Here is a 23,177-nt window from a genome sequence, read left to right as displayed (position 1 = left end):
TACACGTAGGTTACTTTGTCACAACGGTGATGGATATCCCGTCTGCCAAAATCTAAAACCGATTATATTCTATGGGGTTTAGATCTCGGTTGATGGATATCCATCCCCATTGTGACGGAGTGACCCGTCCGCCAAGTTCTAAACCTGGACCCCAGCCTCTTTCAGAGAGGAGGCTGACAGGATGCTGACATGAGCCCCTGAAAATGGGATGACAAACCTATGCCTGGACTCTGGAGCCCTGGGATTTCAGGCCGTACTGACATTGAGCCCAGGAGCTCACTCACGTAAACATGAGGTGGGTACGAGGATGGCAGGAGATGGCACCAGCTGGTGCAGAGAAGAAAGCCCACTGTCTGCCTAGCAGCTTGCTGTGGGTACCAGAGAGTGAGGTATCTTCTTGGACTCACACCAGAAGCCGCACCGGTATGTGTAGCGCCCAAGAGAGGCATGGGACGCGAAAGGCCTGGAACGTAGGGAGGCCTGCCAGTGAGAGCAAGGAGCTAGACTGCCCCAGTGTATTTCACGCCTATTGTTCAGATGTGCCATCCTATGCCCTACAGGAGGACTAGGGTGAGTGAACCGACCCTCTGAAGGAGCTGGAGAGTAGCATTTCAGGGTGCGGGGGGTAGAGTCGCTGGGTCAATGACTCAACAAAGCAGGAAGTGCTTTCTGGTTAAGTTTGCCCCCAGCAAGAGAGAGAAAGACGGACTAATCGGGTCCATGGCACAAAGCTTGGTGCCAGGCTGGAGCTGCCCACAGGCCTGAATGTCAACTAGAGGTAGGCAGAGGTAGGAGCTGTTACCTCCACTGTGTGCCTTTGGTACCCCTGGCACAGCCCATGTAGCTAGAGCTCTTAGGTGCCACGAGGGCCTTGGCAGGGGCAGAATAGGATCTGACCAAAGAAATCTGGCTGTGCCAGGGAGATGAAATATCCTGCCTGGACCGTGGGATGAAAATGTACCTGACCCTGGGACAGAGGAGCCCCTCAAGCTGGGAAGGACTCACCTTGCACTGATTGGGTGGGGTTGGGGGGGGAGGCAGAGTCACTGCTCAGCTGGAGGCTGAATGTACCGAGTCTGTGATCAGGACTTTACCAGCTCACAATGAATCTTCTGCACATAAGACAAGACCATGTGCATATCTGTGAGATTGTGTCACATGCATGCAGACAAGACCATGTGTATATCTGTGAGATTGTGTCACATGCATGCAGACAAGACCATGTGATCTGTGACACTGTCACATGCATGCCGACAAGACCATGTGATCTGTGAGACTGTCACATGCATGCAGACAAGACCATGTGTTCATCTGTGACGCTGTCACATGCATGCCGACAAGACCATGTGATCTGTGAGATTGTGTCACATGCATGCAGACAAGACCATGTGTTCATCTGTGACACTGTCACATGCATGCAGACAAGACCATGTGATCTGTGAGACTGTGTCACATGCATGCAGACAAGACCATGTGTTCATCTGTGACGCTGTCACGTGCATGCAGACAAGACCATGTGCCTCTGTGTAACACTGTCACATGCATGCCGACAAGACCATGTGATCTGTGAGACTGTCACATGCATGCAGACAAGACCATGTGTTCATCTGTGACGCTGTCACATGCATGCATGCAGACAAGACCATGTGATCTGTGAGACTGTGTCACACGCATGCAGACTAGACCATGTGCTCCTCTGTGACTCTGCGTCACATGCATGCACACAAGACCATGTGCATATCTGTGACTCTGCGTCACATGCATGCAGACAAGACCAAGTGATATGTGACATTGTGTCACATGCATGCAAATATGGAAATATGGGAGCAGCTGACCTTCAAGACAGACAGCATCAAGTGTGCATGTCAGCTATGTTCCAGCGCCTTGAGACCCTCACGAGTGAGTAGCTGCGCCTTATAAATCCCTGATTGATTGATTGATGAGTACGCAGGGATTGTGCCTGGCTGTGGCTGAATAATCATACATACACCTGTCAACAGAGTGGCTGATCAGCTGTACATCAAAAAATAGGAGGGATGGGGAGGTATTATGGTCCAGTGTATATCCTCCCAAGTAATACGTCAAAAATATATGATACACTGTTCCAAATGTGTGAGAGAAGACTAGAGGATACCGTAGAGGGGGTCCTAAATTTTAGGAGCAAGGCACCTCACACATCCCAAGGGATGTCATGCTTCATCATCGGAGCTGCTCCTCGTCAGACCGGCGCTGCAATGTCTGACGGGCACCACCCCGAAAGGGGGGGGGGCTCTTTGCCGGAGATCTTTTATAGTGGTGAAGCCGTGACCCCAAATGTGGGAAAATGTATAGAAGGAGATCAAAAAAAACGGATGGTTAAAATCGGCTCTCTAAATCGGCACAGGGTAACTACTTTATTAACCCAATGCAAAGAAAAAGGGGCCAAGGTTAAAAGCGGTCACAGGAGTGAAACCGAAATAATGTTCAGTCACTCTGTATCAAACTAGTCAAAGAAAGGGTGGGGGAACCATCCCTATCGTGGGTCAACATGTTTCGCATCCTGGTGGTCCATACGGATCCAGTGATGCTTCATCAGGACCAATAAACAGCTATGAGTATCTCCTAAATAAGAAAAGGGAGAGGTCTGGAAATATATTCAGAAATTATCATAAAGGTATCCAAACACTCACATCAAAAAGGAAATTTTTCTTAACCGTCGCCCAACCCAATTAGGGAAAAGCGCTTCATAGGGCCACACAGACCTTTGGTCGAGCGCAAAAAGAATTTGATTTTGCTGCCGTCGCCGCAGGTACATCTACCCGGGTCCGTGTTCCCTGTACAGACAACACCTGGGCAGAGGCTACGTCAATGGTGGTGCATTTCTAGAGGCAGAGATGGCGCCTTGACGTAGTGGTGTAGCAGAGATGGCACGAGTGGAGTGCATGACTACTGATGCGCACGAAAGTGGCACAAAGGGCATAGTTAATCATATATACACTCAAATAAGGCCAAATGGGCATAACTGGCTAACCTTATATACTTCTGTAGGAACAGATGCGCGACTGACTGTTCATACTCACAGGCTTGGCAGCAAAATCCTGGCTGAACATTTATGTACACAGCTGGTACCAGCTGCACGGGTAACCCCTGGACCTTCTTTTATTGGCACCAAAGGCATGGCTGACCTTTGATGCCTGCACAGGTGGCACCAGTTGTCTGGGGGAACCAGCCGCATACTTGAGATGGCACTGTGTGCCTGGTTGGCCGTTGGTATGTACAGAGGAGGCACCAGAGACATGGCCGACGCTTGGTACATACAAAGGTGGCACCAGATGCCTGGTTGGCCATTGGTGCCTGCATTACTGGCTGAAGGTTGGTACATGCAAAGGACGCACCAGATGCCTGGTTGGCTAGTAGTACCCGCATTAGTGGCACCAAATATGTGGCTGACTGTTGGTACAAGCAAAGTTGGCACCAGTTGTCTACTGGGGATGGCACAGGATGGCACGTTAACCAGTGGAACCTAAGACGTGGCTGACTGTTGGTACAAGTGAAGCTGGCACCAGTTGTCTAGTTGGGATGGCACAGATTGGCATATTCCACATTGATTGGCACCAAAGATGCGGCTGACCACTCACCAGAGCTCACCCTAGCTGGTTTGTAACCATGAATAATCTAACACGAACCCGCCTCCTGGCACCTCTGCCCCGGTGCGCGCGCGCGTGCTGTGAAAGCAGAGAGGCTGCCCGCGCACTCCCCTGGCACAAGCAGGGAAGCCATACAGCAGCTAATGATGGCATTAACAATTCATGGGCACATGAAAGAGCAGCGAGGAGAGACGTCCCGTGGCAGGGAACAGAAAACATTACCCGGGGAAGAAGGGCGGGCTTCAAAGCGCTGCATGACCAGGGTACCCAGGGGAGGATCAGAGAGGGTTCAAACTGTGCCTTTTATGGGTACCTGCAAAGAGCCCACGGATCTGTCTGATACTGCCTGCAAACAGCCGACTGATCTCTCTGATACTGCCTGCAAGCAGCCCACTGATCTCTCTGATACTGCCTGCAAGCAGCCCACTGATCTGTTTGACACTGCCTGCAAGCAGCCCACTGATCTCTCTGATACTGCCTGCAAACAGCCCACTGATCTGCCTGATACTGCCTGCACACAGCCCACTGATCTGTCTGATACTGCCTGCACACAGCCCACTGATCTTCTGATACTGCCTGCACACAGCCCACTGATCTGCCTGATACTGCCTGCAAGCTGCCCACTGATCCGTCCAATACTGCCTGCGAGCAGCCCACTGATCCGTCTGATACTGCCTGCAAGCAGCCCACTGATCTCTCTGCTACTGCCTGCACACAGCCCACTGATCTCTCTGATAATGCCTGCAAGCAGCCCACTGATCTCTCTGATACTGCCTGCCAGCAGCCCACTGATCTCTCCGATACGGCCTGCAAGCTGCCCACTGATCTCCCTGCTACTGCCTGCAAGCAGCCCACTGATCTCTCTGATACTGCCTGCAAGCAGCCCACTGATCTCTCTGATACTGCCTGCCAGCAGCCCACTGATCTCTCTGATACTGCCTGCCAGCAGCCCACTGATCTCTCTGATACTGCCTGCAAGCTGCCCACTGATCTCTCTGATACTGCCTGCAAGCTGCCCACTGATCTCTCTGATACTGCCTGCAAGCAGCCCACTGATCTCTCCGATACTGCCTGCACACAGACCAATGATCTGCCTGATAATACGTGCAAACAGCCCACTGATCTGTCTGATACTGCCTGCAAGCAGTCCACTGATCTGTCTGATACTGCCTGCAAAGAGCCCATTGATCTTCTGATACTGCCTGCACACAGCCCACTGATCTGCCTGATACTGCCTGCAAGCTGCCCACTGATCCGTCCAATACTGCCTGCAAGCAGCCCACTGATCTCTCTGCTACTGCCTGCACACAGCCCACTGATCTCTCTGATAATGCCTGCAAGCAGCCCACTGATCTCTCTGATACTGCCTGCCAGCAGCCCACTGATCTCTCCGATACGGCCTGCAAGCTGCCCACTGATCTCCCTGCTACTGCCTGCAAGCAGCCCACTGATCTCTCTGATACTGCCTGCAAGCAGCCCACTGATCTCGCTGATACTGCCTGCCAGCAGCCCACTGATCTCTCTGATACTGCCTGCCAGCAGCCCACTGATCTCTCTGATACTGCCTGCCAGCAGCCCACTGATCTCTCTGATACTGCCTGCCAGCTGCCCACTGATCTCTCTGATACTGCCTGCAAGCTGCCCACTGATCTCTCTGATACTGCCTGCACACAGACCAATGATCTGCCTGAAAATACGTGCAAACAGCCCACTGATCTGTCTGATACTGCCTGCAAGCAGTCCACTGATCTGTCTGATACTGCCTGCAAGCAGCCCACTGATCTGTCTGATAATACGTGCAAACAGCCCACAGCCCCAACCGGGCAATATTCGCTAAGGGCCCACAGGATGCAGGGTGTCATGTACATTATACGCATCTGCACTCTGCCTACAGCTGCCCAGCTCAAATCTTCAACCATCTCTGCATGGGCTCTGTCTCCTAGCTCTGGAAAACAAGTTATACTGTCCAACCACCCCAGATCAGGGCCCCCAGGCCCCATCCTCGGAAACCAGGAGGTCAGAGGTTCAGCCTCCAGGCAGGAGAAGCTATGTACGGTCTGGGTGTGTAACTCCCCCCTGGGACCTGGAGGAAGTCACAGCTTCTACCTGCAGGAAGACAGAGTTTAACCTCTATTTCTGAGGACTTTCTATACTGACAGAGCTTTTAAATACATTCACAAGGCCAGGGGGGTCAACCTCCAGACGGGACACATCGGCAAATTACAGCTTTAAAAACCTAGGCTGAGCACCCAAAACTTGGACCAGCTCAGACACTTATTGGCAATGCTCTACTGCCCAAAAACCTGAAGCAATTAGCAGAAGATGGAGACTAAATCCAGGCTCCTATCCCAGCCCAGGCAAGAACTGGAATTATCTGATTACTCCTAGAGTCGTACATTTCCCATATGAAAAGAAATACCTTTAAAAAAAAAAAAAAAAAAAAAAGTGTGCCTCTCGCCTCACGTTGAGCTTATTCTGCGTGCTACAAGGAGGGTCCTTCACAGACCATAAGACGAGACTACCTGACACCTGGTGGCCACCTGGGCAAAGAGTGGCCCCATGGCCACCTTTTGGCCATTATTGGAGCCAATATACTGCAGTCAGGGGTCTAGTCCATGGGAGGGGAGCCACTGAAACGAACTCAGCTATAAGTACCCCCATCGGCCATGAATTAGCCAGTCAAATGGATGAAAGTCTCATTTCAGGCATCTGTGACATTATTTTGCCTTTATTATAAGTATTCAGTTTCAGCTGGGGAGGGGCACATATGACCCCCCCCCTAAGTTGCGTCATCATTCACTGCTCTTTTGGGAGCCAGAAACGTGTTTCAGTGACAATTTGTGCTCCGCACACGAATGACATTCAATTGGTGCTTGTGTAGGATTAATAAAAACATGGGATTTACATTACTTCAAGCACATATTCATATGTAATAATTGTGGTGGAGGGGGCACTTGGCAAACAACTGCAAGTCGAAAGAATTAGTGCCCCTTGTGCACTGGCACGTGGTGACTTCAGACATGTGGTGGCTACCACAAATATCTTGTGGCCAATCGTGGCACTAAATAGCCTTCCTGAGATCTGGTGATCATTCCTGGCATAAAGTGGCCACCCAGGTCATATGCTCATCGTGGGCAACCTCGACATCTAGGGGCCATGCTTTGCATCTCATGGTCACCCTGGCATAAGACAGGCCTTGAAAGGAATGACGAGGGCACTCCTGGCACAAGACAGGCCTTGAAAGGAACGACGAGGGCACTCCTGGCACAAGACAGGCCTTGAAAGGAACGACGAGGGCACTCCTGGCACAAGACAGGCCTTGAAAGGAATGACGAGGGCACTCCTGGCATAAGACAGGCCTTGAAGGGAATGAAGAGGGCACTCCTGGCACAAGACAGGCCTTGAAGGGAATGACGAGGGCACTCCTGGCACAAGACAGGCCTTGAAAGGAACGAAGAGGGCACTCCTGGCACAAGACAGGCCTTGAAAGGAACGAAGAGGGCACTCCTGGCACAAGACAGGCCTTGAAAGGAACGACGAGGGCACTCCTGGCACAAGACAGGCCTTGAAAGGAACGACGAGGGCACTCCTGGCACAAGACAGGCCTTGAAAGGAACGAAGAGGGCACTCCTGGCACAAGACAGGCCTTGAAAGGAACGACGAGGGCACTACTGGCACAAGACAGGCCTTGAAAGGAACGACGAGGGTACTACTGGCACAAGACAGGCCTCGAAAGGAACGACGAGGGCACTCCTGGCACAAGACAGGCCTTGAAAGGAACGAAGAGGGCACTCCTGGCACAAGACAGGCCTTGAAAGGAATGACGAGGGCACTCCTGGCATAAGACAGGCCTTGAAGGGAATGAAGAGGGCACTCCTGGTACAAGACAGGCCTTGAAAGGAATGACGAGGGCACTACTGGCTTAAGACAGGCCTCGAAAGGAATGACGAGGGCACTCCTGGCATAAGGTGGGCATTCCTGACATTGGCTATGACTTCTGCATGCAGTGATAAGGCATTGGTGTTTGGGGCAGTAACTTTGCATATCACGCAGTATTAAATGTGAGTACTTGATGAAAGGGACATGCTGATAGACTAATTGTGGGGCAAAATGTGTGCACTTTTGGGATCTGGCAAGTTCTTGCTTTAGGACAACTTTGATACTAAATGGTCAAATGAGGAGGGGATCTTTTAGAAGAAATGTGTCGATTTCCAATACGCACTGAAAGCTTGTCTGTGTATTCACTCACACACAGTTAGCGAGGTTGAGTTCTGATGTCATTTCCTCGGCACCAGAGGGCATTTGCTGCCAGAATCATCGTTAATTGGGTGGAGGACAGCCACCACCTAGACTGACAACTTCCGGTGAAGATGTAAGAAGCCCGAGCCTGCGAGACAGGCGTGACCTAGGTCTTATGCCTGCTGTCTGAGTGTGAAAGTCCCTACAACCAGCGTGATCCGGTGTTGTGTAAGGCCTTACACTGTTCAGTTCGTGTAACTTTTCACTTTCCAATTCTAGCAATTCAAAATATGTTCACAGTCATATTAGATGGCTGAGCATCTAATTGGAAGGACCAGAGTGGATGCAAAAGGGCAGAGGACGAGGGTGCTAATTAAATCTTGAAAAATGATAGAGACATTTTTAATTTTCCTCTCTGTGCTTTCAGTCTGTGTAAAACCCATGGACTTTTAGGCATGTCTGTGGAATTATACACACAGGGGCACACACTGCATTTTTCAGTGTAGGTTTTTCAGGGAGGGAACAGCAAACCTGCAAAGGTACAAGAGAGGGTACAACTCGCTTGGTATTCCATGAATTTACTGCACCACCAATTTGTTCTAACATGAATATACTGGCAATGGTCCCTCTGTGTGGGCTGAGCCCATCCCCTTGAGGTGAGGGCCGAACACACGCATTAGGGTGCATGCCGCTGTGAGAAACCTCAAAAGGCTGAGCACAGATAACGCCTGTAAAGAAACTCTATTTTAGGGTTCTTTGGAAGGCTGGTCTTGTTCCATTCAACTCGAGTTGTGTACACCTATTGTTACCTGTGAGCAGTAAACAAACCAGCATAAATTACATCAGAGCTGGGTGTCAGGGGTGTTTTTGTCCAAGCAGCAAATTTGTATTGAAAAATGTGAAGCAACGTCAGCAAATGGTTACTTGAGTGCAGTAAGGACTCAGAGGTTTTTTTGTATTACTTTTTGCTGAGATTATGTCCCCGAACTAGAAGTAAGGTTACAGATGGGGCTTTTCAAGCTTGAAGGACTACTCCAGGTGAGACCTTCAGACCTAGAACCAATACTCCGGGAGAGACCTTCAGAGCCAGAAGGACTACTCCAGGTGAGACCTTCAGAGCTAGAACCAATACTCCAGGTGAGACCTTCAGAGCTAGAACCAATACTCCAGGAGAGACCTTCAGAGCTAGAACCAATACTCCAGGAGAGACCTTCAGAGCCAGAAGGACTACTCCAGGTGAGACCTTCAGAGCTAGAACCAATACTTCAGATGAAGCCTTCAGAGCTAGAACCAATACTCCAGGAGAGACCTTCAAAGCTAGAACCAATACTCCAGGAGAGACCTTCAGAGCTAGAACCAATACTCCAGGAGAGACCTTCAGAGCTAGAACCAACCTTCAGAGCTAGAACCAATACTCCAGGAGAGACCTTCAGAGCTAGAACCAATACTCCAGGAGAGACCTTCAGAGCTAGAACCAATACTCCAGGAGAGACCTTCAGAGCTAGAACCAATACTCCAGGAGAGACCTTCAGAGCCAGAACCAAAACTCCAGGTGAGGCCTTCAGAGCCAGAAGGAATACTCCAGGTGAGGCCTCCATAGCTAGACAAGAACACAGGGCCTCAAAACTGGACACAGTACTCCTGATGAGGCCTCCACAGGCTGTGAGAATAAGTTTGATTAATCCTCCAGCACTAGAACAAATACTACAGGTGACACCTTCAGAGCTAGAACCAATACTTCAGATGAGGCCTTCAAAGTCAGAGGGAATACTCTAGGTGAGGCCTCCATAGCTAGACAAAAACACAGGGCCTCAAAACTGAACACAGTACTCCTCATGAGGCCTCCACAGGCAGTAAGAATAATTGTGATTAATCCTCCAGAACTAGAAATAATACTCCAGATGAGACTTCAAGAATTTGAGAAAATACCTAAACCAACTTACCGGTAAGGTTCATCTTGGCACTATAACTCCCAAAGTAGCGCTCATCGGTGTTGGGCGTGTGGCACTCGTACTCCCCGGCGTCGCGGTCCTGCAGGTTGGTGATGTGCAGCAGTACATGGTCCCCCGCAATCCGCTCCACGTAGATCTCGTGACTGCGGACCCGCTGGGTGTAGATGGCGTAAGGAAAGGAGAGGTCGGCGGTGCTGATGATCTGCACCTCTCGGTCTGGTGCAGAGGGGAGGTACACCGACCAGTGGAAGTTCTGCTCGGGGGAGCCCTGGTAGCCACTGACCCGACACCAGAGTGTGATGTGGGAGCCTTCAGTTCGAAAGAGGGGTCCTTCCTGCACGGTCACCAGGCGCTGGGCAGATGACAGGGCTGTGGGGCAAAAGAGAAAACCAGAGATATTATATACTGTGACTTTGCCTTTCTCTCCAAGTTGTAAAATGCACATGCACATCAGAAGGGTAAATAGTGGCACACACCATCTTGTGGCTGAATTAAGAATTACATTTCTCGTCACACATCCACCACTGTTTTCAATCCTTGCCCAAGGTTGCCAGTTTTAAAGTAGACCACACTGGGGAGTAACCCCAAGAAAATTTTAAATTGGCTTCTTTACTCATCTGGGGGAAAAAGAAAAACAGTTCCGCTGCAATCCGTTTTTGAAGCACACCCCTGACATTCTAGGTGGTTCGGGTGGACCCCAATGATGACTAACTAACTCGGTTGCTGGGTGGGGGGCCTTTTAATGAAACCTAGGGGTGTTTTTTTCACATTTTTAGTGTGTGGGACATCGCACAATAAATAATTAGGAACTTGGTAGCCTGCGCGCTTCTTTTGAATTAAAGATTACACTGTGATGATGTAATCACAGGAGGAACAGCTGGGTGACGTCATACAGGAAGTGGGGTGCGCTAGAAAGAGGATATTCTTTCTAGGCAGAATATCACTCGTGCTGCTCACCGGCAGATTACAGAGTTAACAATTAGCTGCGCGCAGCGGTGGGACAGACGCTCAGGGGGGCTGACATCACTGCATGGGGCTGTGAGCCGAGCCAGATGCCCTCATCCCGTGGGCCTTCCTAGGGGGAGGCTGAGGTCATTCGCAGCTTTCTATTAGGTGAGGGGCTCCCAAGACACGGATCTCTCTTACTGCTGAGGGGGCTTGCCTCACTCACAAGGGGACTACGACCTGAAGGGGCTGCTCGGACTACTTGGGATGCTCTGGGATGAAGGGGTGGGGTGCGGGAGAGGGCAGCCACGTCTCCCCAAAGTGCTCTACGGGGTGAAGGGGGTGGCCTCGCTCCCCTGGGGCCCTCTATAGGTATGTGACCCTCTGGGAAGAGGAGCGGGCCATCCCCCCCGCGCCAGGATCTAATGGGTCATTGGGGGGCATCACTCAGTGCTTCTGGGTGACGTGGGGTTCCGGGGTGAGGTGAAGGAGGGGCCTAGGAGTAAAAGAAGGAATCAAAGCGCGCAGACTTCCGGCTTTGGAAGATGGGCCCCATCACAGGCGTCATCTTGTGATGTTCTGATGGCGCCTGGGTGGGCACCTGTCCTCCTTCGACCCCTGTCATCGCAGCTGTCCATGGGCGGGGGTGGGGGCAGCTGGTTTAGAGCCCTGGTGGGGAGGAAGGGGCGTGTGATGGACAGTTCTGTGCCCAGGACTCCTCGGAATGCACCTGGGCTCGTGCGTAAAGATTCACAGGCCACCCCCGCGGCTGGCCCTCCCCAGTCAGACCTCCCTGTATCTCAAGCATGCCCCCTCCCCGGCAGCGACTTCAAGGAGCGGCATGGGGGTGGGGGGCGTCCCAGCTAAACATTCCTGTGGCTTTCCACCTGTCCGGTCTGTAACAGGGCCCGGCCCCGGGACAGAAATACCGGCCAGCCGGAAGTGGCCATCGAAAGGAAGGCACCGGGGCATTTTTGGAGGGTCACAGCGCCACGGGTAGGGTACAGGGAAAGTCACAGCCGCCATAGGGGCAGAAGACACTTATGGATTTTATAAAGTGCAAGTGGACCGAAGCCACCCTGCAGACCCCTCATCCCCTGAAGACATCTTTCTGTTTAAACTTTTAAAAGAAATACTCGCAACACATTCATCCTTCCTGTTCACCTCTTGGGGGATGGGGGGCGCGGGAGTTGGGGAGATCATGTAGTGAGTGCTTCCTGGGGGGGGAGGGGGGCCTAAAGAAGGCTTCCACCAGGGGCGCGTGAGAGGGGCTGAAGGGGCAGTGGAAAGGGAGACGAATGCGGATTGGTGGGAGATATTAAGAGAAAACACAATATTTTGTAAAATGACGAACATTTAAAGCACAGACGGAGAGAGCGTGTGTCTGCGTTTTCGTCTGTGTTTATGTAAAAATTCCTGGTGAAATCAAATATACAGCCCCCCACACCCAACTTCAAACAACTGTACCCATCTATTTACCAGAAAATACATTGGGGAGGGTATAACACCCCAAATACCCCCCCCCCCCGAAACTACGCCCCTGACTGCAACACCCAACTATATCCTTGGCGGCCCAGGGGGCTTGCCGCGCCTTCTGCCAGGCCCTGCCTTTTACCTAGGACCAGGTCACCTACCACGACTTGAAGATTTACTCTTGATGTAATCAGGGGCGCAGAAAACTGTAATCAGGGGCGCAGAAAACTGCTGGCTATATAAATATGTATGGGCCTCATTACGAGTTTGGCAGTTTGACTCCATCACAAACGAGACGGCTATCCCATCCGCTGTATTACACGTTCCATAGGATATCATGGGGCTTGTATTACGGCGGGCGGGATATTCGTCACGGTTGAGATGGAGTAACCCCTCTGCCAAACTCGTAATGAGGCGCTATATCTTCAGCTAGGTAGACGTGGAGTTAGGAAACGTAAAGCTTTACGCATTCATATATGCTTACGTTCACGATATTTTGGACATCAGCATTTTTGCTAGAATGTTTTCTTGTAGCACAATATTGAGTTCATGATATTTCTAACAAAACAGCCAATCAGACAGGACCCTGTGGAGTGTCTAAGGCCTACGACCTGGTGCTTCATCCGGACTACACAATACCCACTTAACCCCTATCTTTTCAGGAACAGACTCTTAATCGGATTTTTTTCATGCTGCCAGGGGTTGGCTTGGCAAATGCAAAAACAACAAGATGATGGATGAATGCTTGAATTAATGTCTGCCACAGGCAGTCGCTCAAGCCGGCCGCATCCTAACCCATAATTATTTTGCCCACCATGCCACCTTAGTTTGGACCTAGCCATATGCACACCAGCCTTGCCCTGCTTCTCATTGGAAGATGGAGCCCGAGCTGCCAGGTCTTCCCTGGACCGGAACACTAGGCCCGGTTTCACCCTTGCTAGGGCTCTTCAGCCAGGTACAAGCTTGGTAAACCCGGAGTCCATATCTGGGCATACCAGGGTTGGTTAGGCACAGGTGGAGGGAGGTGGTTGGTTATGGATAGAGGAGGGGGAGCGCGCCCGTGGGTAGTGAATTAAGGGTCTAATATTCCTTCTCAGACAGTGGTCCTGGTGCTCGAATGATGGGGGCACCTCTTGGGGGGGTTCTGGAGCTCGCATGGTGGTGGGGGGGGTTCTGGAGCTCAGAAGGTGGGGGCATCTGTTAAAGAGCTGGTGCTTTACCCTTCCAGGGTTGTGGTGCACCTCACTTGGAAGGGGGGATCTGATGCTTTAATTAAAATCCCGGCTCTCCCCACAGTCCCTGCAGCCCCGCCTGGCCTTGTAATGGCGCCCATTAGCGAGGAAGAAACTGCCTCCTCCACAAGGTCTGGAGCTTCCCGGCCCCCACCTCGGTGCTCGGGAGCCCCCAGGGCCCAGACCAGCGCAGAACCTTCGAGAAGCATGGGGGGAGGCTCGAGGCTCCTCAATTAAAAACAGATTTAAGTGCTCCCTGGCAACTCTCACCCTCTGCAAGCTCATATCTGGAGATCTCATTTCTGGACGGTGCCTCTGAAAGGCCATCTGGGCAGGGAAACAGGATGTCACGTGGTATATTGAGCATCTGAAAGACCAGTGGGTCTGGGGCAGAGACAGTCGCACGGAAGAGAGACCCCCGACCCACAATCGTGCTGCCTTTTCACCAGCACTCCACATATCAAGGAGGACAAAATTATGCGGTTGTGGAACAAGGGCTCGAATTACCCCAAAATACTGCTGAAACCTCTACATCTACAGGTTGTGATAATTTGGGAGCCAGGCCTAAAAAACCACAGAGTAAGAGCAAATCTGAACGAGATAATGCCAAACAGGCATCCGAGTCTTTTAAACACTGGGACAAACAAAAAATAAGAATAAAGTAAAAAGGTTGACTAAATTCTGTGGCAAGAAAAGTCAAAATTACGTGGCATACTGCTGTACTATTTGTGACAGTACTGCTTATTTCTTCCCTTACTACCCATGTAAAACTAAAGGGGTAACCTCATTACTGTCAATTAAACATCTTAGTACAGCAAATTAGCAACTGAGAGAGGACCAGTTATCCTTTGGGATGGGCTTTCCATTGAGCGGCAACAGACGGGTCAACTCTTAGTAACTTTTCAATCCATCTGAAGCATAATTATGTTGATAAATATGCAGATTATGCCATCAATGCCGCATTGTGATGTCATTTGTCAGGGCACTGGTAGCAGTGAAGGTCGTGTCTGTAACAATTGTTGAATTGCAATGTTTGGACGACTGAGTCGGACAATAGATTAACTCAATAAGGGTTCTTCGGAGAATGTGAAAGATTTTTTTTTTTTAAATGATGAAATAGCAACTCAAGCCCTCAGGATCTCTCCCAGGAAGTTTCATTTATTTCGATTCCACAAAGACCACCTAAAGTTAGCACCAATGACTTGACCTCTCTCGTTTATATATCAACCACGTCAATTATTCGTTTTGATTTACACTGAAGAGGTGTGCACCATGAACATCAATTTATAAAAATGCCTGGGGTAGAGGAAGTGACCTCACATGCCCTTTGACCTTCACTTTCAAGTACACCTACATTCACTCTTGCACACGCGTTTTCACGTAAACACGCACCCACCCACAAGCACCCAAACAACATACATTTAAAGGCATTTTTTTCTGTTTAACTTACTGCAGCTGCCAGGGAAGGCCATATTGCAATCGATTGTACTCCATGTTTTTATTACACCAATAGAGAATTATAAAACATTATTGACCTCTATAAGGACCAGCTGCCACTGTGTTCCTGGCACTGATTTTCCAACCTCTGAGGCCAGGGGTCGCAAAGACAGCCAGGGGCCGCAAAGGCATAGCCAGGGGTCACAGCTGCGACCTCTGACGACCCCTAAACCAAGTACATGGTGTGAACGAGTGCAGGCCACCTCATTTCGATGGCTGACCTTGTTAACAAGCACTCATGTAAGTGTTCACCATCATTCCTGTAAGTGTTCACCATCATTCCTGTAAGTGTTCACGAGCACAGATTCAAGGAGGGGTGATAGGGCGCTTGTGATAACTCATAAGTGAACCCCTGAATGACAAGTCTTCCACCACACAGGACAGGTGTGCGCACGTGCCACTAGTACAGATCGGCGACTCTTCAGCTGTTCACAACTATTCCTGTAAGTGTTCACGATCATTCTTATAAGTGTTCACAATCATTCCTGTAAGTGTTCACGAGCACAGATTCAAGCGCTTGTGATGACTCATAAGTGAACTCTTGAATGACCAGTCTTCCATCACACAGGACAGGTGTGCACACGTGTCACTAGCACAGATCTTTGACTTTTCCGCTGTTCACAATTATTTCTGTAAGTGTTCATAATGATTCCTGTAAGTGTTCACGAGCACAGATTGAAGCAGGGGGCATAGGGCGCTTGTGATAACTCATAAGTGACCCCTTGAATACCAAGTCTCCCATCACACAGGACAGGTGTGCACACGTGCCACTAGCACAAATCGGTGACTTCTGCTGTTCACAATTATTCCTGTAAGTGTTCACAAGCACAGCTTGAAGCAGGGGGCATAGGGCGCTTGAGATAACTCATAAGTGATCCCTTGAATAGCAAGTCTTCCCTCACTCAGTACAGGTGTGCAGGCGTCAGTCGCACAGGTCAGTGACTCTTGAGCTGTTCACAATCATTCCTGTAAGTGTTCATGAGCACAGATTGAAGGGGGGTGCATAGGGCGCTTGTGATAACTTATAATTAAACCCTTGAATACTAAGTCTTCCATCACACAGGAGAGGTGTGCACAAGTGTCAGCAGCACAGATCAGGGACTCTTCAGCTTTCACAATTATTCCTATAAGTGTTCACGAGCACAGATTCAAGCTGAGGCATAGGGCACTTGTGATAATTCATAAGTGAGCCCTTGAATGACAAGTCTTCCGTGACACAGGACAGGTGTGCACACGTGCCACTAGCACGGATCGGTGACTCTTCAGCTGTTCACAATAATTCCTGTAAGAGTTCACAATCATACCTGTAAGTGTTCACCAGCACAGATTCAAGCGGTTGTGATCATTCATAAGTGAACCCCTGAATACCAAATCTTCCATCACACAGTATAGGTGTGCACATGAGTCAGCAGCACAGATCTGTGATTCTTCCGCTGTTCACAATCATTCCTGTAAGTGTTCACGAGCAGAGATTCAAGCGGGGGTCTAGGGCGCTTGTGATAACTCATAAGTGAACCCTTGAATGACAAGTCTTCCATCACACAGGACGGGTGAGCACACGTGCCACTAGCACAGATCAGTGCCACTAGCACAGATCATTGACTCTTCCGCTGTTCACAATTATTCCCATAAGTGTTTACGAGCACAGATTGAAGCAGGGAGCCTAGGGTGCTTGTGATAACTCATACGTAGATCCTTGAATGACAAGTCTTCCGTGACACAGGACAGGTGTGCACACGTGTCAGCATCACAGATCGGTGACTTCAGCTCTTCACAATCATTCCTGTAAGTGTTCACGAGCACAGATTCAAGCGGTTGTGATAACTCATAAGTGAACCCTTGAATGACAAGTCTTCCGTGACACAGGACAGGTGTGCACACGAGTCAGCAGCACAGATCGGTGACTTCAGCTGTTCACAATCATCTCTTCTCACCACGGTGCTGGGCGGACACGGGGCGGAGCCAGAGAGAGGGGCATGTTTAGAATTGTTTTCTGCTCGACACCCACCAAGCACGAGTGTGCATTTTCTGACTTATCCGCGCACCCTGCTGTTCAAACATTAAAAAAGTTAACCAAACAAAAAGTGGATTTCAGTTTTTCTTGCGCTCATCACCAACCTCGCACGGATACATCCCCAAAGCGCGCATTCCATTGCACGGTGACACTTTCACTAGTATCACCAGAATAGCTGAACAAGCGAAAGGCACCAGAAGCATGAAACCAAGCGCCACCCGCCCGTCAGCTCTAGAGTACCCGAGTAGCCAGTTTGGGGATTTCCATGGAGAACATTTCCTAAGGAGGTTTTCCTGCAAAAACTGTACTTATAGAATCTTCTCTCTCCCCCCCCAACGCCCCCTGTGCCCCCCTCCTTCCCACTTGACTATTATGTACGGGATTTAGCTAGGGAAGGCAGGGAACTTTTTTTTTTTACGTTGTAGATTTATCGACAGGAGGCAAAGTAATTATCGATCCAAAAAGGGATTCTTCCACGGGTACCTCGTCTGATCCATACCTACGTGGAATAATGCACCAGTGGGGGCCTCTCTCTCGCCCTCACACTGCCGCAGAAATAGGAAACGCAACCGGAAGAAGAAAGGGAGAGACAAAAGCTATCAAGAGGCCGAGGATGAAAGAAGGAAACGGGCCAAAGAGACTTAAAATGAGAGCAACAAAAGCCATCGAAATACGATCCCAACCTAGTCTGGAGCTTTCATTTATTCTTAACGGCCACCGACAATTATACAATATTCAAAGAGGTAACGTTTCAGCAGAGGAGCCAGGGACTGAATGGGCACGGAACGTCAATTCCCATCTCACTCTTCCGAGCAGGACACCAGCGCACTGGTTGGTTACAGGAGAGAAAGTGGCACTGATGTCAGGCACTACTAGGGACCTCCAGAAATACACAACTTTAAGGGTAGAATAGATTGTCAAGTAAAATACTGAAAAGGAAAAACTATCTCAAAGTGTTCTTGTCTCCAGACATTCACTGTCTCAGACCCCGCTTATACCACATTAATAACAGACCAATGGATGAAGAAGACAAAAAAACACTATAAATAAGGATTATATACATATATTTTTCTAAAATTAAATCTTCCTGGGTAACCCCAGACCTACAAGAAGATGGAAAATAAGCCAAAATCTAATTGGGCATTTAAAGTGCAGGCAAAATAATTAGTCGCTATTTAAAGTTAATATATATATATATATATATATATATATATATATATAAAAAAAAAAAAAACACTTTTAACCAGCTGTGACATCGGAAAAAAGAAAACTATTTTTACGTGGATGTGAGCAATATGGAGAGACTTTGTGCAGTCCCTCGAAGTGAAAGGAGCCAGAGAGTGAAGTGCGTGGACCCAGTGCCCATGCTGTGTGCTCTGGTAACGAAAGCAAAGTGTGTCATTGCAACTCAACAGAGTAATCGATGAAGCCTGTTCAACAGAAGCCCCTCTACATATTTAGCAATGTTGATTTTTTTCTGTTGCAAAAACAGTAGTCCAGTGATGCATCAGAAGCAGTCTCAAAGGCCAGACCTAATAAAAAGGATCTGTAAAATGATATATTCTAATAATTTAGGATAAAATGAAATAGAGATGCAGTCCCTCAGGGAAATATGGGCTCTTGGCCGCCTTTTAGCTCAAGGACATTTTATATACAGTTTCTGGTGACTGCTGAAAATGTTATTCTGAACCTGTTTTGAGTGGGAAAGGAGAGTGGGTGGACGGGTTGTAAGGAGAGTGGGAGGAGGGGTTTGTAGCCATGGGAACTGTCTGACTTTTTGACTGAGATATACTGATTTAACAACAAGTTAGGGACCAGGATATTTTCTGACAAGATGTTACTCGGAGTGCCATCATGGCTGTAGCAGAGCAATCCTGCGTCACACGAGTCGGGCTTTAATAGGCCAAAAGGTGCGGTGCCAATCACACCCCTGAAATAATGCTGTGCTTGGTGACTCGTAGGCAGGGCCAGTGGAATTATGCGGTTGTGTGGCCGCAGCAATTTTTGCATAATTATAGATTTGCCACATTACCCACTGTATTCATTATCTGCTGAAGATAGTTGCTAGCTCAAACTGTTCAAAAGTTACTAAACACGCAGCAAGACGTGTTGCTGCACAGTGGAAGATCCTTTGCAAAGCTGAACTGGGCGCCTTTCAGTTGCTTATTACCAGTGCTTTAAATGGGCCGGTACTCTCCGGTACTGAGTACCGGCACTTTTTTATTTTGAGAGGGAGAGTACCGGCATATCTCAAGAAAAACGTAATACTTTTAATTGGAGAGTACTGGCACTTCTCAGAAACAAGCAGGTACTCTATTACAGAGTACCTGCACTTCTATTTTTCCATTTAAAGCACTGCTTATTACTATATTTGGGTACTATGAGGTGCAACCAATGCTCAGTCAGGGATCTGAAGTTTAAAAAGGACAAAATAATGAAGCAATACTATTACAAAGTGTGCCGCATAATTTGCATTTTCTTGCCACCTAAATTACTCAGCCCTGCCGCATAATTCCAGTTGTCTTGGTCATATGTCAACTGAACCTACATCAGAATGGTGTCCAACTCAAGACACTTCATGCAGCCAAAGACAGCTCTGCCCCTCTCCTCCCAAACAGCCGGTGTAGCGCCCACTCCCTCGGTCAGCTCTAGAAGGAGCAGAGGGTGCAGGAGTGACTCCTGTGTCCTCCCAGTTCAGTGCTTCTCCACCCTGGGACAGGCAAGATGGCCGCCGTGAGCAGAGGTGGTCTGTCAGTCACGTGACAACGGGTCACATCATGGCTGTCCTGGGTAAACAACACCCAGGAATGTAAACAGACTGGGGGACGGTGGCACATTCAGACAGGACCACCGCACACTTCCACTGCAGACCGATACATCCAAAGCACCAGACAATGACAAAGCCAAAAAGTCTGCCCCTAACTTCAGATATTTTTATTTTATATGATGGTTTTACTTGGGAACTGTTAGTATTAATTGTAAGTTGTACTTTAAGAGGATAATAGCTCTATTACTTAGAATAAATTGTATCATCATAGAAAGCATTATAACTATTTTGATTATAATTCGCACAGTTAGTATATTGGGTCTTTGAAAATCAATATTTGAGGGGAGGATTGAGAGGAGGAGGAGAGACTGCAGTGGTGATCGATGCTTTCAGGAGGAGAGCAGGGAATGAAGAGACTGCACTAGAGGACAGGGAAGGGGAGAGCAACAGAGACAACCAGGAGCCTGAGGCAGAGAATGAAGAGAAAGGGAGGGAGAGGAGAAGAGAGGTGAGAGGTAAAGGAGGCGACAGCCTGGAGAAGGGGGGGAGGGGTAACAGAGGTCTTTCAGGCGAAGAGGCATGTAAGCCCCTAACCACAGGAAACCAGAGGAGGGCGAGGGAGAGAGAGGGAGAGGGGGGGGGGGGGAAGAGAGGGAGACAGAGGGCTAGAGAGAGGGATAGAGGGAGATGGGCAGAGAGAGAAGAGGGACAGAGAGAGAGAGAGGGGGAAGAGGGACAGAGAGAGCAAGGGAGTGGGAGAGAGACAGAGAGAAGAGAAAGATAAAGAGGTGAGAGCGAGGGAGAGAAAGAGAGGGGGAGAGAGAGTAGAGTGAGGGGTGAGAGAGGAAGAGGAACAGAGAGAGACTGAGAGGTGTAGAGAGTGAGAGAGAGAGAGCGAGAGCGGGAGGGACAGAGATAGAGGAGTACGGAAAGAGGGGGCAGGGAAGAGTGTGGAGAGAGAGCCTGAGAATGAAGCAAGAGAGAGCAGTGAGGCTGGGAGGATGAGTTGGCGTGAGGTAGGAGAGGTGGAGGCACAGCATGGGGGGGTACGATGAAGAGGAGAAGCACGGGAGACAAGAGGGAGATGAAGGATGGAGGACGTGTGCAGGAGAGATGAGTGGAGGCTGGGGGTGACGGGTGGAGGCTGGAGGGTGAGGGGCTGGATGGTGAGGGGGTGGAGGCTGCAGGGTGAGGGGGTGGAGGCTGGAGGGTGAGAGGGTGGAGGCTGGAGGGTGAAAGGGTGGAGGCTGGTAGGATGAGGAGGCTGGTGGGTGAGGGTGGAGTCTGGGGGTGAGGAGTGGAGGCTGGAGGTGAGGAGTGGAGGCTGGGGGGTGAGGAGTGGAGGCTGGGGGGTGAGGGGCTGGAGCCTGGGGGGTGAGGGGTGGAGCCTGGGGGGTGAGGGGCTGGAGCCTGGGGGGTGAGGGGTGGAGGCCGAGGACTGGAGCCTGGGGGTGAGGACTGGAGGCTGGCGGTGAGGGGTGAAGGCTGGGGGGTGAAGGGTGGAGGCTGGGGGGTGAAGGGTGGAGGCTGGGGGGTGAGGAGTGGAGGCTGGGGGGTGAGGAGTGGAGGCTGGGGGGTGAGGAGTGGAGGCTGGGGGGTTAGGGGCTGGAGCCTGGGGGGTGAGGGGTGGAGCCTGGCAGGTGAGGGGGTGGAGCCTGGCAGGTGAGGGGGTGGAGGAGGAGGGGTGGAGCCTGGGGGGTGAGGGGTGGAGCCTGGGGGGTGAGGGGTGGAGCCTGGGGGGTGAGGGGGTTGAGGCTGCAGGGTGAGGGGTGGAGGCTGTGGGTAAGAGGTGGTGGCTGGGGGTAAGAGGTGGAGGCTGGGGGGTGAGGAGTGGAGCCTGGCGGATGAGGGGTGAGGGTTGGAGGCTGGGGGGTGAAGGGTGGAGGCTGGAGGCTGGAGGGTGAGGACTGGAGCCTGGGGGTGAGGAGTGGAGGCTGGCGGTGAGGGGTGGAGGCTGGGGGGTGAGGGGTGGAGGCTGGGGGGTGAGGAGTGGAGGCTGGGGGGTGGAGGCTGGCAGGTGAGGGGGTGGAGGCTGGCAGGTGAGGGGTGGAGGAGGAGGGGTGGAGCCTGGGGGTGAGGGGTGGAGCCTGGGGGGTGAGGGGTGGAGCCTGGGGGGTGAGGGGGTTGAGGCTGCAGGGTGAGGGGTGGAGGCGGTGGGTAAGAGGTGGTGGCTGGGGGTAAGAGGTGGAGGCTGGGGGGGTGAGGAGTGGAGCCTGGCGGATGAGGGGTGAGGGTTGGAGGCTGGGGGGTGAGGGGTGGAGACTGGGGGGTGAGGGGTGGAGCCTGGGGGGTGAGGGGTGGAGCCCTGGGGGGTGAGGGGTGGAGCCTGGGGTAAACAGTGAGTGAGGTAGAGGGAGGACCATGCAACTGAGTGAGACTTGGTGGGGCTACAGAAGTGAGTGAGGCAAGGCAGGGGGAGGCAGAGGCAGGTAATAACCAGGGAGGTGGATAAAGAAGGCAGAAGGAAGGAATGGGGATGAAAACACTTGATGGGGAGAGGGGAACTCGTGTAGTTGTGAAGAAAAGCTAGGGGGGGTGAAGGAGAAACCTCTACACACAAGATTGGAAGGAGAGGGGCTGAGAAGAGAGACTAAAACAGGGGAAGCAGGAAAAGGTGAAGAAGGAAAGGTGGTATGCACCCCAAAGAGAAGAAGAAAGGGGAGAGAGTGGGGAAACAGGCGGTGGAGAGATCCTCTATTTTAGGGGAGGAGAGAGGCTATGTGCAAAGAAGCACACGCACAGAGGTGAGAAACACGCACTAGAGGCGTTTTTGTGCACAGAAACACATCCACTAGAGGTGTTTGTGTGCACAGAAATGTGCGCGCTAGAGGTGTTTGTGTGTACAGAAATACGTGCGCTAGAGGTGTTTGTGTGTACAGAAATACGTGCGCTAGAGGTGTTTGTGTGCACAGAAATACGCGCACTCGAGGTGTAGCAATGCCGAGGCCTGGCTCTAGAGGGGACAGTAAAAGGTGGGGGGAGGAGGGTCTGTTAAATATGGCCCCCTCACCCTTCCAGACATGCCCTCACCCCCGCCGTGGGAGCCTTCTAAGCGCCCTGAAATTATCGCCATGCTTGAGATGCCCTCTGGCACATTCCCATCACTTCAAACACCCAGATCTCTCTTGGGCCCCCGTGCAGCCGCTCCACCGCGGCCTGCCCCCCCGTCCCCCCCCCCCCCCCCCCCCCCGCCAGGACCATCAGCTGCCCAGGACTTCCGTGGGAACCATCCATGCCAGCTGTCCAACAGCTGGAGGGCAGTGCCCATGATATCACACCACTTCCGTGCCAGGCACCCTATCCAGGGAAACACTCCTCCGCCCAAAGCGGGCATGGATCCAGGATCTCCTGCCAGTACAGTACAATCTAGAGCAACACTATGCCCAGATTAGAGCGGGCAACATACAAAGACCCCTAGCCCGAAACAGCAAG

The 23,177-nt window shown here is 50.9% G+C and overlaps 1 protein-coding gene across 1 annotated transcript in view; it reads right to left on the bottom strand.

Moving 5' to 3' along the window:
• LOC138248853 (immunoglobulin superfamily member 3-like) overlaps window positions 1-23,177 on the bottom strand; it is a 249,265-nt gene that overhangs the window by 160,338 nt on the left and 65,750 nt on the right. The window contains exon 4 of the mRNA XM_069202806.1: window positions 9,809-10,186. Within this exon, the coding sequence (XP_069058907.1) occupies window positions 9,809-10,186 (378 nt within the window). The remainder of the gene's footprint in view (window positions 1-9,808; window positions 10,187-23,177) is intronic.

Source organism: Pleurodeles waltl, chromosome 8 (genome assembly GCF_031143425.1).
Source record: "Pleurodeles waltl isolate 20211129_DDA chromosome 8, aPleWal1.hap1.20221129, whole genome shotgun sequence".
NCBI classification, from domain to species: Eukaryota; Metazoa; Chordata; class Amphibia; order Caudata; family Salamandridae; genus Pleurodeles; species Pleurodeles waltl.
The sequence above is the reverse complement of the archived record's forward strand: the minus strand, read 5'-3'. Positions and strand labels throughout refer to the sequence as shown.